The sequence below is a fragment of the Oncorhynchus mykiss genome, chromosome 6 (genome assembly GCF_013265735.2).
Source record: "Oncorhynchus mykiss isolate Arlee chromosome 6, USDA_OmykA_1.1, whole genome shotgun sequence".
Classification (NCBI taxonomy): domain Eukaryota; kingdom Metazoa; phylum Chordata; class Actinopteri; order Salmoniformes; family Salmonidae; genus Oncorhynchus; species Oncorhynchus mykiss.
Window position 1 is genome coordinate 99,594,051 of NC_048570.1, and position 14,954 is coordinate 99,609,004.

Below are 14,954 nucleotides of genomic sequence, written 5' to 3' on the forward strand. Positions count from 1 at the left end.
ATCAAATATGACAGACATATTGCCTTCCTGTTATTCTCATGTTGATACAATGTATATCTGTTATTCTCACATTGAAACAATGTTCTTAACTGACTTGCCTAATTAAATAAATAAATCTGTTATTCTCATGTTGATACACTGTCTTTACAATATATTTTTTAAACTACTGTTTGGTTACCGGGTCGACACCCACAGTCTCAGATCGTTTTGAAATTATTTCTGTTGTTAGAAACAGATAAGATTAGCATTCCTGCAAATTATTTTGTTGAAATATAATTTGATATCTGAGAAATTAAGCTAATTGATTGCAGCCAAATTGGCCTTTTTAATTTATAGGATTCATATAATATTCAATAAATATAGTACCTAACATCCAATTTGGACCAAACTGTTTCTACTAATGAGTCTGACATGAGGAATCCAAAGGAATGGTCAATAGCCACTCAGACCCCACACCCACAACACCCCAACAACGACAATACAGGTTCTGACCCCTAGATGGTGCTGTTCATGCTATTAGGTGGGAAAAGTTTGAAGACCCCTCCAATGTTAAAGGGATTGTTCACCCAAATTGCAAAATGACATTGGTTGTCTATTGACAAGGTGTGACAGCAACCCATGCTTGGGTTTTTCAGCCACTGTTTTAAGTGCTAACTTCTTAGCATTTGTCGCACAAATTCAATGCAAGTCAATGGTACTTATAATAGCATTTTCATGCTTCATGTTCATTAGAACACTATATAGGTAATAGGGTGCCATTTGGAAGGCTGCCATGTTATACAAACCGTGAGACACAATCCAAAAGAGGTCTCTTCACAGTCCCCAAGTCCAGATCAGACTATGGGAGATGCACAGTACTATATAGAGCCATGACTAGATGGAACTCTATTCCACATCAGGTAACTGATGCAGCAGTAGAATCAGATTTAAAAAGCAGGTAAAAATACATGTTATGGAACAGCGAGGACTGTAAAGTAACACAAACATAGGCACAGACACATGCATACAAACACGATAACATACGCACTATACACACACACACAAACACGTGGATTTTGCATTGTAGATATGTGGTAGTGGAGTATGGGCCTGAGGGCACACACAGTATGTTGTGAATTCTGTAGTGAATGTATTGTAATGTTTGTATAACTACCTTCATTTTGCCAGACCCCAGGAAGAGTAATGGGGATCCATAATAAATACAAATCATCCTAAAGAATCAAAGAAATTGATTGTGTAACTGTATAATCTGACTTAGATATGAAGCACAAAAATGCTAATATATGTACTGTTGACTTGCATGGGATTTGTGCCGCAAATGCTAAAAAGTTAGCATTTGAAACAGTGGCCAGGTTAACAAAACCAAAGCAAGGGCTGCCATCATACCGCTCCTCCTCTCGCTGGACTACCTCCTCCTGCTCTCCCTGGACTGCCTCCTCCTCCTCTCCCTGGACTGCCTCCTCCTCTCCTTGGACCTCCTCCTCCTCTCCCTGGACCACCTCCTCCTCTCCCTGGACCACCTCCTCCTCTCCCTCTCCCTGGACCTCCTCCTCCTCTCCCTGGACCACCACCTCCTCCTCTTCCTGGACCTCCTCCTCCTCTCCCTGGACCTCCTCCTCCTCCCCCTGGACCACCACCTCCTCCTCTTCCTGGACCTCCTCCTCCTCTCCCTGGACCTCCTCCTCTCCCTGGACCACCTCTGCCTACTCTCCCTGGACCTCCTCCTCCTCCTTCTCTCCCTGGACCTCCTCCTCTCCCTGGACCTCCTCCTCCTCCTCCCCCTGGACCTCCTCCTCCTCCTCTCCCTGGACCTCCTCCTCTCCCTGGACCTCCTCTCCCTGGACCACCTCCTCCTCCTCCTCTCCCTGGACCACCTCCTCCTCCTCTCCCTGGACCACCACCTCCTCCTCTCCCTGGACCACCTCCTCCTCCTCTCCCTGGACCACCTCCTCCCCCTGGACCACCTCCTCCTCCTCTCCCTGGACCACCTCCTCCTCCTCTCCCTGGACCACCTCCTCCTCTCCCTAGACCTCCTCCTCTCCCTGGACCACCTCCTCGTCCTCCTTTCCCTGGACCTCCTCCTCCTCTCCCTGGACCACCACCTCCTCCTCTCCCTGGACCTCCTCCTCCTCTCCTTGGACCACCTCCTCCTCTCCATGGACCACCTCCTCCTCCTCCTGGACCACCTCTTCCTCCTCTCCCTGGACCACCACCTCCTCCTCTCCCTGGACCACCTCCTCCTCCTCTCCCTGGACCACCACCTCCTCCTCTCCCTTGACCACCACCTCCCTGGACCACCAACAACTGATACTATATACTCGTTGTTGGGTTGGGATTGGTGTGGGGGGCGGTCATGGGGGGCGGTCCGTGGATGGATTTTGACCATTTATTTCGATTTCTCATGTTGGACTCATTGTCAGAAATAAAGATGGGTCCAAATTGGATGTTAGGTACTATTTTTATTGAATATTATATGAATCCTATAAATTAAAATAAAATCAATAAGCTTAATTTCTTAGAGATAAAATTATATTTTTATCAAAATAATAATTCAGGAATGCTGAACTTATCTGTTTCTACAACAGAAACTATTTCAGATTGATCTGAGATGGTGGGGGTCATGTCTTGCTGAAATGACATGGAACAACCCTACCGTGATCTGTTAAAGTTTGGTACGACAGTATGTCATGGGAAGTACCTGTGTGAGGTTTAGGTGGTTTGATCTTCATCAGCATGGCGACAGGAGACAGTTTGCCTGTATCTCCTATTCCAGGTGCATGCTGGGACAGCTCTTTCAGCCAGGAGTCTTTAGGGAACCTGTACACCTCTAAACACTGACAACCATTACCTGTTGGGAGACATGAAAATAATATGAGGATTGAATGAAATATTCTAGATGCATACTTAGGACTGGACTAAACAGATGGAAAGGCCTGCATACTTAGGACTGTACTAAACAGATGGAAAGGCCTGCATACTTAGGACTGGACTAAACAGATGAAAGGCCTGCATACTGTACTTAGGACTGGACTAAACAGATGGAAAGGCCTGCATACTGTACTTAGGACTGGACTAAACAGATGGAAAGGCCTGCATACTGTACTTAGGACTGGACTAAACAGATGGAAAGGCCTGCATACTTAGGACTGGACTAAACAGATGGAAAGGCCTGCATACTGTACTTAGGACTGGACTAAACAGATGGAAAGGCCTGCATACTGTACTTAGGACTGGACTAAACAGATGGAAAGGCCTGCATACTGTACTTAGGACTGGACTAAACAGATGAAAAGGGCTGCATACTTAGGACTGGACTAAACAGATGAAAAGGCCTGCATACTTAGGACTGGACTAAACAGATGGAAAGGCCTGCATACTGTACTTAGGACTGGACTAAACAGATGGAAAGGCCTGCATACTGTACTTAGGACTGGACTAAACAGATGGAAAGGCCTGCATACTGTACTTAGGACTGGACTAAACAGATGGAAAGGCCTGCATACTGTACTTAGGACTGGACTAAACAGATGGAAAGGCCTGCATACTGTACTTAGGACTGGACTAAACAGATGGAAAGGCCTGCATACTTAGGACTGGACTAAACAGATGGAAAGGCCTGCATACTGTACTTAGGACTGGACTAAACAGATGAAAAGGCCTGCATACTGTACTTAGGACTGGACTAAACAGATGGAAAGGACTGCATACTATACTTAGGACTGGACTAAACAGATGGAAAGGCCTGCATACTGTACTTAGGACTGGACTAAACAGATGAAAAGGCCTGCATACTTAGGACTGGACTAAACAGATGAAAAGGCCTGCATACCTAGGACTGGACTAAACAGATGGAAAGGCCTGCATACTGTACTTAGGACTGTACTAAACAGATGAAAAGGCCTGCATACTGTACTTAGGACTGGACTAAACAGATGAAAAGGCCTGCATACTTAGGACTGGACTAAACAGATGAAAAGGCCTGCATACTGTACTTAGGACTGGACTAAACAGATGAAAAGGCCTGCATACCTAGGACTAAACAGATGAAAAGGCCTGCATACTTAGGACTAAACAGATGAAAAGGCCTGCATACCTAGGACTGGACTAAACAGATGGAAAGGCCTGCATACTTAGGACTGGACTAAACAGATGGAAAGGCCTGCATACTGTACTTAGGACTGGACTAAACAGATGAAAAGGGCTGCATACTGAACTTAGGACTGGACTAAACAGATGAAAAGGCCTGCATACTGTACTTAGGACTGGACTAAACAGATGAAAAGGGCTGCATACTGTACTTAGGACTGGACTAAACAGATGAAAAGGCCTGCATACTGTACTTAGGACTGTACTAAACAGATGGAAAGGCCTGCATACTGTACTTAGGACTGGACTAAACAGATGGAAAGGCCTGCATACTGTACTTAGGACCGGACTAAACAGATGGAAAGGCCTGCATACTGTACTTAGGACTGTACTAAACAGATGGAAAGGCCTGCATACTGTACTTAGGACTGGACTAAACAGATGAAAAGGCCTGCATACTGTACTTAGGACTGTACTAAACAGATGGAAAGGCCTGCATACTGTACTTAGGACTGGACTAAACAGATGGAAAGGCCTGCATACTGTACTTAGGACCGGACTAAACAGATGAAAAGGGCTGCATACTGTACTTAGGACCGGACTAAACAGATGAAAAGGGCTGCATACTTAGGACTGGACTAAACAGATGAAAAGGCCTGCATACTTAGGACTGGACTAAACAGATGGAAAGGCCTGCATACTGTACTTAGGACTGGACTAAACAGATGGAAAGGCCTGCATACTGTACTTAGGACTGGACTAAACAGATGGAAAGGCCTGCATACTTAGGACTGGACTAAACAGATGGAAAGGCCTGCATACTGTACTTAGGACTGGACTAAACAGATGAAAAGGCCTGCATACTGTACTTAGGACTGGACTAAACAGATGGAAAGGCCTGCATACTATACTTAGGACTGGACTAAACAGATGGAAAGGCCTGCATACTGTACTTAGGACTGGACTAAACAGATGAAAAGGCCTGCATACTTAGGACTGGACTAAACAGATGGAAAGGCCTGCATACTGTACTTAGGACTGGACTAAACAGATGGAAAGGCCTGCATACTTAGGACTGGACTAAACAGATGGAAAGGCCTGCATACTGTACTTAGGACTGTACTAAACAGATGAAAAGGCCTGCATACTGTACTTAGGACTGGACTAAATAGATGGAAAGGCCTGCATACTGTACTTAGGACTGGACTAAACAGATGGAAAGGCCTGCATACTGTACTTAGGACTGGACTAAACAGATGGAAAGGCCTGCATACTGTACTTAGGACTGGACTAAACAGATGAAAAGGCCTGCATACTTAGGACTGGACTAAACAGATGAAAAGGCCTGCATACTGTACTTAGGACTGGACTAAACAGATGAAAAGGCCTGCATACCTAGGACTAAACAGATGAAAGGCCTGCATACTGTACTTAGGACTGGACTAAACAGATGAAAAGGCCTGCATACTTAGGACTGGACTAAACAGATGAAAGGCCTGCATACTTAGGACTGGACTAAACAGATGAAAAGGCCTGCATACTTAGGACTGGACTAAACAGATGAAAGGCCTGCATACTTAGGACTGGACTAAACAGATGGAAAGGCCTGCATACTGTACTTAGGACTGGACTAAACAGATGAAAAGGCCTGCATACTGTACTTAGGACTGGACTAAACAGATGGAAAGGCCTGCATACTATACTTAGGACTGGACTAAACAGATAGAAAGGCCTGCATACTGTACTTAGGACTGGACTAAACAGATGAAAAGGCCTGCATACTGTACTTAGGACTGGACTAAACAGATGAAAAGGCCTGCATACCTAGGACTAAACAGATGAAAGGCCTGCATACTGTACTTAGGACTGGACTAAACAGATGAAAAGGCCTGCATACTTAGGACTGGACTAAACAGATGAAAGGCCTGCATACTTAGGACTGGACTAAACAGATGAAAAGGCCTGCATACTTAGGACTGGACTAAACAGATGAAAGGCCTGCATACTTAGGACTGGACTAAACAGATGGAAAGGCCTGCATACTGTACTTAGGACTGGACTAAACAGATGAAAAGGCCTGCATACTGTACTTAGGACTGGACTAAACAGATGGAAAGGCCTGCATACTATACTTAGGACTGGACTAAACAGATAGAAAGGCCTGCATACTGTACTTAGGACTGGACTAAACAGATGAAAAGGCCTGCATACTTAGGACTGGACTAAACAGATGGAAAGGCCTGCATACTGTACTTAGGACTGGACTAAACAGATGGAAAGGCCTGCATACTTAGGACTGGACTAAACAGATGGAAAGGCCTGCATACTGTACTTAGGACTGTACTAAACAGATGAAAAGGCCTGCATACTGTACTTAGGACTGGACTAAATAGATGGAAAGGCCTGCATACTGTACTTAGGACTGGACTAAACAGATGGAAAGGCCTGCATACTGTACTTAGGACTGGACTAAACAGATGGAAAGGCCTGCATACTGTACTTAGGACTGGACTAAACAGATGAAAAGGCCTGCATACTGTACTTAGGACTGGACTAAACAGATGAAAAGGCCTGCATACTGTACTTAGGACTGGACTAAACAGATGGAAAGGCCTGCATACTGTACTTAGGACTGGACTAAACAGATGAAAAGGCCTGCATACCTAGGACTAAACAGATGAAAGGCCTGCATACTGTACTTAGGACTGGACTAAACAGATGGAAAGGCCTGCATACTGTACTTAGGACTGGACTAAACAGATGGAAAGGCCTGCATACTTAGGACTGGACTAAACAGATGGAAAGGCCTGCATACTGTACTTAGGACTGGACTAAACAGATGAAAAGGCCTGCATACTTAGGACTAAACAGATGAAAAGGCCTGCATACTGTACTTAGGACTGGACTAAACAGATGGAAAGGCCTGCATACTTAGGACTGGACTAAACAGATGGAAAGGCCTGCATACTGTACTTAGGACTGTACTAAACAGATGAAAAGGCCTGCATACTGTACTTAGGACTGGACTAAATAGATGGAAAGGCCTGCATACTGTACTTAGGACTGGACTAAACAGATGGAAAGGCCTGCATACTGTACTTAGGACTGGACTAAACAGATGGAAAGGCCTGCATACTGTACTTAGGACTGGACTAAACAGATGAAAAGGCCTGCATACTGTACTTAGGACTGGACTAAACAGATGAAAAGGCCTGCATACCTAGGACTAAACAGATGAAAGGCCTGCATACTGTACTTAGGACTGGACTAAACAGATGAAAAGGCCTGCATACTTAGGACTGGACTAAACAGATGAAAAGGCCTGCATACTGTACTTAGGACTGGACTAAACAGATGAAAAGGCCTGCATACTGTACTTAGGACTGGACTAAACAGATGAAAAGGCCTGCATACTTAGGACTGGACTAAACAGATGAAAAGGCCTGCATACTGTACTTAGGACTGGACTAAACAGATGAAAAGGCCTGCATACTTAGGACTGGACTAAACAGATGAAAAGGCCTGCATACTGTACTTAGGACTGGACTAAACAGATGAAAAGGCCTGCATACTTAGGACTGGACTAAACAGATGAAAAGGCCTGCATACTGTACTTAGGACTGGACTAAACAGATGGAAAGGCCTGCATACTGTACTTAGGACTGGACTAAACAGATGAAAAGGCCTGCATACCTAGGACTAAACAGATGAAAGGCCTGCATACTGTACTTAGGACTGGACTAAACAGATGGAAAGGCCTGCATACTGTACTTAGGACTGGACTAAACAGATGGAAAGGCCTGCATACTTAGGACTGGACTAAACAGATGGAAAGGCCTGCATACTGTACTTAGGACTGGACTAAACAGATGAAAAGGCCTGCATACTTAGGACTAAACAGATGAAAAGGCCTGCATACTGTACTTAGGACTGGACTAAACAGATGAAAAGGCCTGCATACCTAGGACTAAACAGATGAAAGGCCTGCATACTGTACTTAGGACTGGACTAAACAGATGGAAAGGCCTGCATACTGTACTTAGGACTGGACTAAACAGATGAAAAGGGCTGCATACTTAGGACTGGACTAAACAGATGGAAAGGCCTGCATACTGTACTTAGGACTGGACTAAACAGATGAAAAGGCCTGCATACTTAGGACTAAACAGATGGAAAGGCCTGCATACTTAGGACTAAACAGATGGAAAGGCCTGCATACTTAGGACTGGACTAAACAGATGAAAAGGCCTGCATACCTAGGACTAACTATCACTTCCGTCACTCGTCAATCTTTTGAACTGTTGGGAAGCCAGGTGCCAGGACACTTGACTTGTAACTCCACTAGAAACAATATTGTTTATACTCATACCACAGATAATCAATAAATTACTGTGTTGTGTAATTTAATATTCAGGATGATGTATTCATCATTATGCAGATGAGATGTGACCATGATCTGTGTAATTTAATATTCAGGATGGTGTATTCATCATTATGCAGATGAGGTGTGACCATGATCTGTGTTGTGTAATAAACCTTACAGCTGATGGTAGCAGCTCCGTAGTCTCCTCCTCTGGACAGTTCAAACTTCACACAGACACTTCTCTGGTTGAGGTCATCCTGGTCACATTAAAAGGTTCATGATAAGATATAATATAATGATATGATATAATCTAATGATAACTGGGATGAAACCAACTAGACAAACTATGTCCATTGCCTTCCACCTCAGACTCTGCAATCACCCGCCAATCACTGACAGGGACCTTGCTATCTGGGATTCTTGGGACGTCCCCATTGAAGTTTACATTTACCCCATTTAGCAGCCGCTCTTATCCTGAGCTGCTTCCAAGAGTAGTTTGGGTCAATTACATATTTTCTTTCTTCAACTAGTCACCTTGACCGCGAGTCACCGTAATCTCCTCCTACTCTGTACATGAATGGCGCTGATGCATTGGTAGTACCCACCTTGCTAATGACAGGGCCTATTGTCTATTGTCCCTCCATCAGGACCTAATGGCCTGGCACTCAGGCTATATTGTCCCTCCATCAGGTCCCTAATGGTCTGGTATTCAGGGGTCTATTGTCCCTCCATCAGGTCCCTAATGGTCTGGTACTCAGTGTCCCAGTAATCACTCTGACATCAATGCAAATGAAATCGAAAAATCGCATCAAAACCTTGTCATCAAAACAGTATCATACTTTTAAAATTAAATTAGGCTACATTGTTTGAACTCACTGTGATTGATCAATTTGAAGAAATAACTTCAACAGGTTGAAACTGAGTGGAAAACATGGTCATTGGATGTTGTTTCAAAGGCAAACAACTATATGGACAGCCTTTCTAAGGTGATGATTAATTCAAAGCATTTAAGATGCTGCATGTAGAACACCAATCTGCATATTAGACCTGATGAGTACTCCTCGGCCTATACATGAGCCCAAGCTGATGAGTACTCCTCGGGCCTATACATGAGCCCAAGCTGATGAATACTCCTCAGCCTATACATGAGCCCAAGCTGATGAATACTCCTCAGCCTATACATGAGCCCAAGCTGATGAGTACTCCTCGGCCTATACATGAGCCCAAGCTGATGAGTACTCCTCGGGCCTATACATGAGCGCAAGCTGATGAGTACTCCTCAGGCCTATACATGAGCCCAAGCTGATGAGTACTCCTCGGTCTATACATGAGCCCAAGCTGATGAGTACTCCTCGGTCTATACATGAGCCCAAGCTGATGAGTACTCCTCGGCCTATACATGAGCCCAAGCTGATGAGTACTCCTCGGTCTATACATGAGCCCAAGCTGATGAGTACTCCTCAGGCCTATACATGAGCCCAAGCTGATGAGTACTCCTCAGGCCTATACATGAGCCCAAGCTGATGAGTACTCCTCGGCCTATACATGAGCCCAAGCTGATGAGTACTCCTCAGGCCTATACATGAGCCCAAGCTCAAATCAAATCTATTTGTCACATACACATGGTTAGCAGATGTTAATGTGAGTGTAGCGAAATGCTTGTGCTTCTAGTTCCGACAATGCAGTAATAACCAACGAGTAATCTAACTAACAATTCCAAAACTACTACCTTACCAGAGGTATGTGGCAGGGTCTACTGGACATTGGCGACATGAGCCCAAGCTGTACTCCTCGGCCTATACATGAGCGCAAGCTGATGAGTACTCCTCGGCCTATACATGAGCCCAAGCTGATGAGTACTCCTCAGGCCTATACATGAGCCCAAGCTGATGAGTACTCCTCTGGCCTATACATGAGCCCAAGCTGATGAGTACTCCTCGGCCTATACATGAGCCCAAGCTGATGAGTACTCCTCGACCTATACATGAGCCCAAGCTGATGAGTACTCCTCTGGCCTATACATGAGCCCAAGCTGATGAGTACTCCTCTGGCCTATACATGAGCCCAAGCTGATGAGTACTCCTCGGCCTATACATGAGCCCAAGCTGATGAGTACTCCTCGACCTATACATGAGCCCAAGCTGATGAGTACTCCTCGGCCTATACATGAGCCCAAGCCCCCCAAAAATGACAGGATTTAATAAAATGATTGTGCTGTTATACAATAGCCTACCGCATATTACACTTTGCAGAAAAACATCAAAAATGCTATTCTGTTCTCCTGAAATACCTTTACTCTTCATATCATAATGTTTCTTTAGACCTGTCTAAAATAAATTATAGATATTAAATGGACTTTTCTTAAAAAAGGTGCACATCAGCGGCTTGTATGCGTGGAGGCCTGGAGATGCTACATGTGTTTATGTTAATTAAAGGTGAATTACCGTAAGCCCGGCAGTCATTTGCATGACAGTTACCGGCTGACAAAATGTAATGACTGCCACAGCCCTAGTCCCAAGGATTCCGGATAGCACTAACCTCACTCACACCTGTGAGCTACATACTCCTTTATCTAGCCTTGCTGGTGCTCAAAGTACCTTCTGAATGCTGCCCCCTAATGGTGGGATGTTATAATGGAAAACTGACTAACTGAATTCCTAACAATAACATATTGCGATAAAAACAAAACTGAATCAAAATGGTCATTAAATAATGATTTATTTTACCAGATCAGTTGACTGAGAACACTCATTTCCAGCAACGACCTGGGGAACATTTACAGGGGAGAGGATAGAGGAGGGATGGAGGGGGGATGAATGAGCCAATGGAAAAAATAAAGAACAAACTTACTGTTTCATTCATGACTTTTATCAGGTGGCTGGTTTCTGAGTAATAAGCAAACAGTCTGGCAACACCTACAGTCAGATGAGGAGGTGTAAGAGGAAGAAGTAGAGGAAGAGGGGAAGGAGGTGAGGAGTTGGAGGAAGAGGAGATGGATAAGGGAGAGGAGGTGGGTGAGGAATTGGTAGAAAAGGAAGGAGAGGAGGTGGATGAGGGAGAGGAGGAGGTGGGTGAGGAGTTCGTAGAAGAGGAGGGAGAGGAGATGGATGAGGGAGAGGAGGAGGTGGGTGAGGAGTTCATAGAAGAGGAGGGAGAGGAGATGGATGAGGGAGAGGAGGAGGTGGGTGAGGAGATAGAAAGAACAACTAGAATAGTTTTGGTGTTACCCATAGACATACAATATAATAGTGTATTTCTGTGGTGTTACCCATAGACATATGATATAATAGTGTAATTCTGTGGTGTTACCATAGACATATGATATAATAGTATAATTATGTGGTGTTACCATAGACATATGATATAATAGTATAATTATGTGGTGTTACCCATAGACATATGATATAATAGTGTAATTCTGTGGTGTTACCATAGACATATGATATAATAGTGTTCTGTTTAAATGTGTGGTGTTACCCACAGACATATGATATAATAGTGTAATTCTGTGGTGTTACCATAGTCATATGATATAATAGTGTAATTCTGTGGTGTTACCATAGACATATGATATAATAGTGTTCTGTTTAAATGTGTGGTGTTACCATAGACATATGATATAATAGTGTTCTGTTTAAATGTGTGGTGTTACCCATAGACATATGATATAATAGTGTAATTCTGTGGTGTTACCATAGACATATGATATAATAGTGTTCTGTTTAAATGTGTGGTGTTACCCATAGACATATGATATAATAGTGTTCTGTTTAAATGTGTGGTGTTACCCATATCATCCAGGGATGCCAGCAGGTAGACCATCTCCCCCAGACAGGTGATGTGAAGAGAGGTGATCTCTACCTGGTCCTCCTGCCATACTGGCACACAGTAGGGAGAGGAAGAGGAGGAGGTGGTGATACCCTGAGGCTGAGCCATAACAGACAGCCCGTGGGAGTGACCCAGGAAGATGTACCTGCCATCCTCAGAGCAGGCCATGCAGTTGGTCCTCACAGGGAGCTGAGAACAAACACAGGATATGTGTTGGACTATCATGTGGTGAACACAATTAGACTGGGTTTTATGCATCAAGTTTCATCATGTCAATAACATAACAGAAGTTTATAAGGCTAAAAGAAGATAAATGAGAAAATATATGGGTTAGTACCTTTACGTCCCCTGAGACCTGCATAACGGGTATAGTTTTAATAGCTTGCTCTGTGACCCTGACAGTTTCTCTCTGTGAGATGAAGTCCCATGCCCTGTCTACAAGTCTGTCCAGGACCTTGTCTATCATTCTGAACGGCTGGGGGAGCTGGTCCTGGAGTTGATCCGGGTCACTCAGGAACAACTCCTCCTGGTCATCACCGTGGCCGCTGTCGGGGGGCTCGGGGATATCTGCAGGCCCTTTTCTGATGTATACTGGCATCCTGCTGAGAAAGCGGATATGTCGTAATGTCATCAATACCTGGGAAGGTTAAATACTGATGTCATCATACCCCTTTTGATCGATCAACCAATCAAGAGTGTTCTGCCTTAACACTGATTGGAAAGTTTTCTTACCCGAGTTGCTAGCTAGTGTCGTTTGTCTCCTTATTAGCTAACGTTACGTTAGCATCAGTGGCATTGGAAACAAACATTGTGAAGCTTTACACACAGACTTTTCTCAAAACTCTTCTGACAAGAGACACAGAAGTACTTGCTAGTTAATATACTGTCGACACAAAATAAAATTACATTTGGCTTCATTGTTCACTTTGAAGTTAGAAGTTACTATTACCTTTCACGTCAGAAATTGGATAACCAAAGCCCGTCCTTAACATATGATCCTTGCTAATTTGGATCTTCGGGACATCCCCAGTTGAAGTTGAAAATTATCCCGTAAAGCACTGACCTTGCAACACATTTCTTTCCGGTGAGTTGTGTAGAGTCGTCATGACAACAACGCCTCCCTTTACTCTGCTGCGTGGAACCAACAGTCATGCGCTCAAGCGAACTGGCTACCGAGAGAGATAACTAGAGATATAACTGGCTACCGAGAGAGATAACTGGCTACAGAGAGAGATAACTGGCTAACGAGAGAGATAACTGGCTACCGTGAGACAACCGTTCACTGACCATTTTACTCGCCCTAGCAGAGCTGGTTAGGCTGGTTTCATGTTATCCAGAGCGTAGGTGACTGCAACTGTGATGCTGGCAACAATGTATGTTTTGCCAACGTTTACTGACACCGGGCGTATTCAACAGGTGTTGAGAGACCGAGGTAAAGACAGTTTCAGGTTGGATATTCGAAGGATATTCGCCTGTAGTTTTCCTTACGTCCACCAACAGCAGTTAGGGACCGTCAACATAGTGACAAATCACATTTTTCAAATTTCAATAGCTCTTTAACCATTACTCCAAACACTTTCAAAACTGGTTGTAGCTAACCCGATGGCATAGACACACATTGCACACGCTTCAGTTTGTCCATTTTCATCTCACAGGGGTTTACATGCATTTTTCAAAATGTAAAATTTCAATAGCTCCTTGGTCATGTGACCTAATGTCCACTGACTACCCTTCTATTTTGCACACTCTTGTTTGTGTACTGTAAAATCACGAGGTGTAACATACATTTTTCATAGTTTCAAATTTGCAAAAGCCCCTTGGTCATGTCAATTGCACACCTAAGAAGCATGCAGTGGATATGCACCCATATTACATAACCTCTAGTCATGTATCTTCTATATTGTTGTAACGTAAACTCCTACATCGCCTTGGTCCGTACAATTGCCCTTATTTTAGCGCCCCAAAAACGTAATACTTCCAGATCACTGTAATGTCAATACCATTGTAAAGCACAATTTCTCCCCTTTCCAACAAAATCAATTACATGACCTAAACTCTGCCCGTTTCTGCATAATTCAAGCAGGCAATGAGCCCCGTCGGTCTTTTTAAAAATGGCGGGTGTTGAAGCGAAACTAATGCGTGATAGTGAGAAGGACAGATGTTGTCGTGTGGGAAAATAGCTTTTTTCACTAGATCTGTCCAACTTATCACCTTATCGCCTCTAAAATGTAAATAAAACACTATAAATAGTTTATATAATGTGTCATTACATACCTATTTGAACATTTGTGTCGAATTTGAATCGGGTTTTAGGGCAGTGCCAAAGTGATCTTAGAAGTAAACAGCGGCTTTGAGAATGATGATCGCATGCAATTATGAAGCAAAACATGACTAGGTATCCCCCCCTTACTTACTGTCCATTTCTTGTTTTTAAAGGATGATAGAAGTGCTACACCTGGTGGAGAGAGATTGTAAGACAGAAATAGTTGCTTTATGCGTGCTGTACGTTACGACATGACACGTCAAGATGTAACGGAAGGTCAGTTTTTTAAACTTTTCTCCAATACTATAGAGCCATTACCATGTCGATCAACGCTTGTATAGAAACCTAGTTCACGCCCCCTAGTCAACACAGTCGCTACAGTCCCATTAGTTTTCTTTGTAGCCTCGTTTGAAT

The 14,954-nt window shown here is 43.9% G+C and overlaps 1 protein-coding gene across 1 annotated transcript in view; it reads right to left on the bottom strand.

Moving 5' to 3' along the window:
* Positions 1–13,892, bottom strand: part of LOC110525059 (WD repeat-containing protein 93) — a 70,509-nt gene extending 56,617 nt beyond the window's left edge. The window contains exons 1-6 of the mRNA XM_036981711.1: positions 13,227–13,892; positions 12,615–12,879; positions 12,238–12,466; positions 11,300–11,364; positions 8,628–8,706; positions 2,699–2,848 (exon numbers count right to left, since the gene is read on the bottom strand). Of these exons, the coding sequence (XP_036837606.1) occupies positions 2,699–2,848; positions 8,628–8,706; positions 11,300–11,364; positions 12,238–12,466; positions 12,615–12,875 (784 nt within the window). The 5' untranslated portion in view covers positions 12,876–12,879; positions 13,227–13,892. The remainder of the gene's footprint in view (positions 1–2,698; positions 2,849–8,627; positions 8,707–11,299; positions 11,365–12,237; positions 12,467–12,614; positions 12,880–13,226) is intronic.
* Between the last annotated feature and the right edge of the window lie 1,062 nt (positions 13,893–14,954).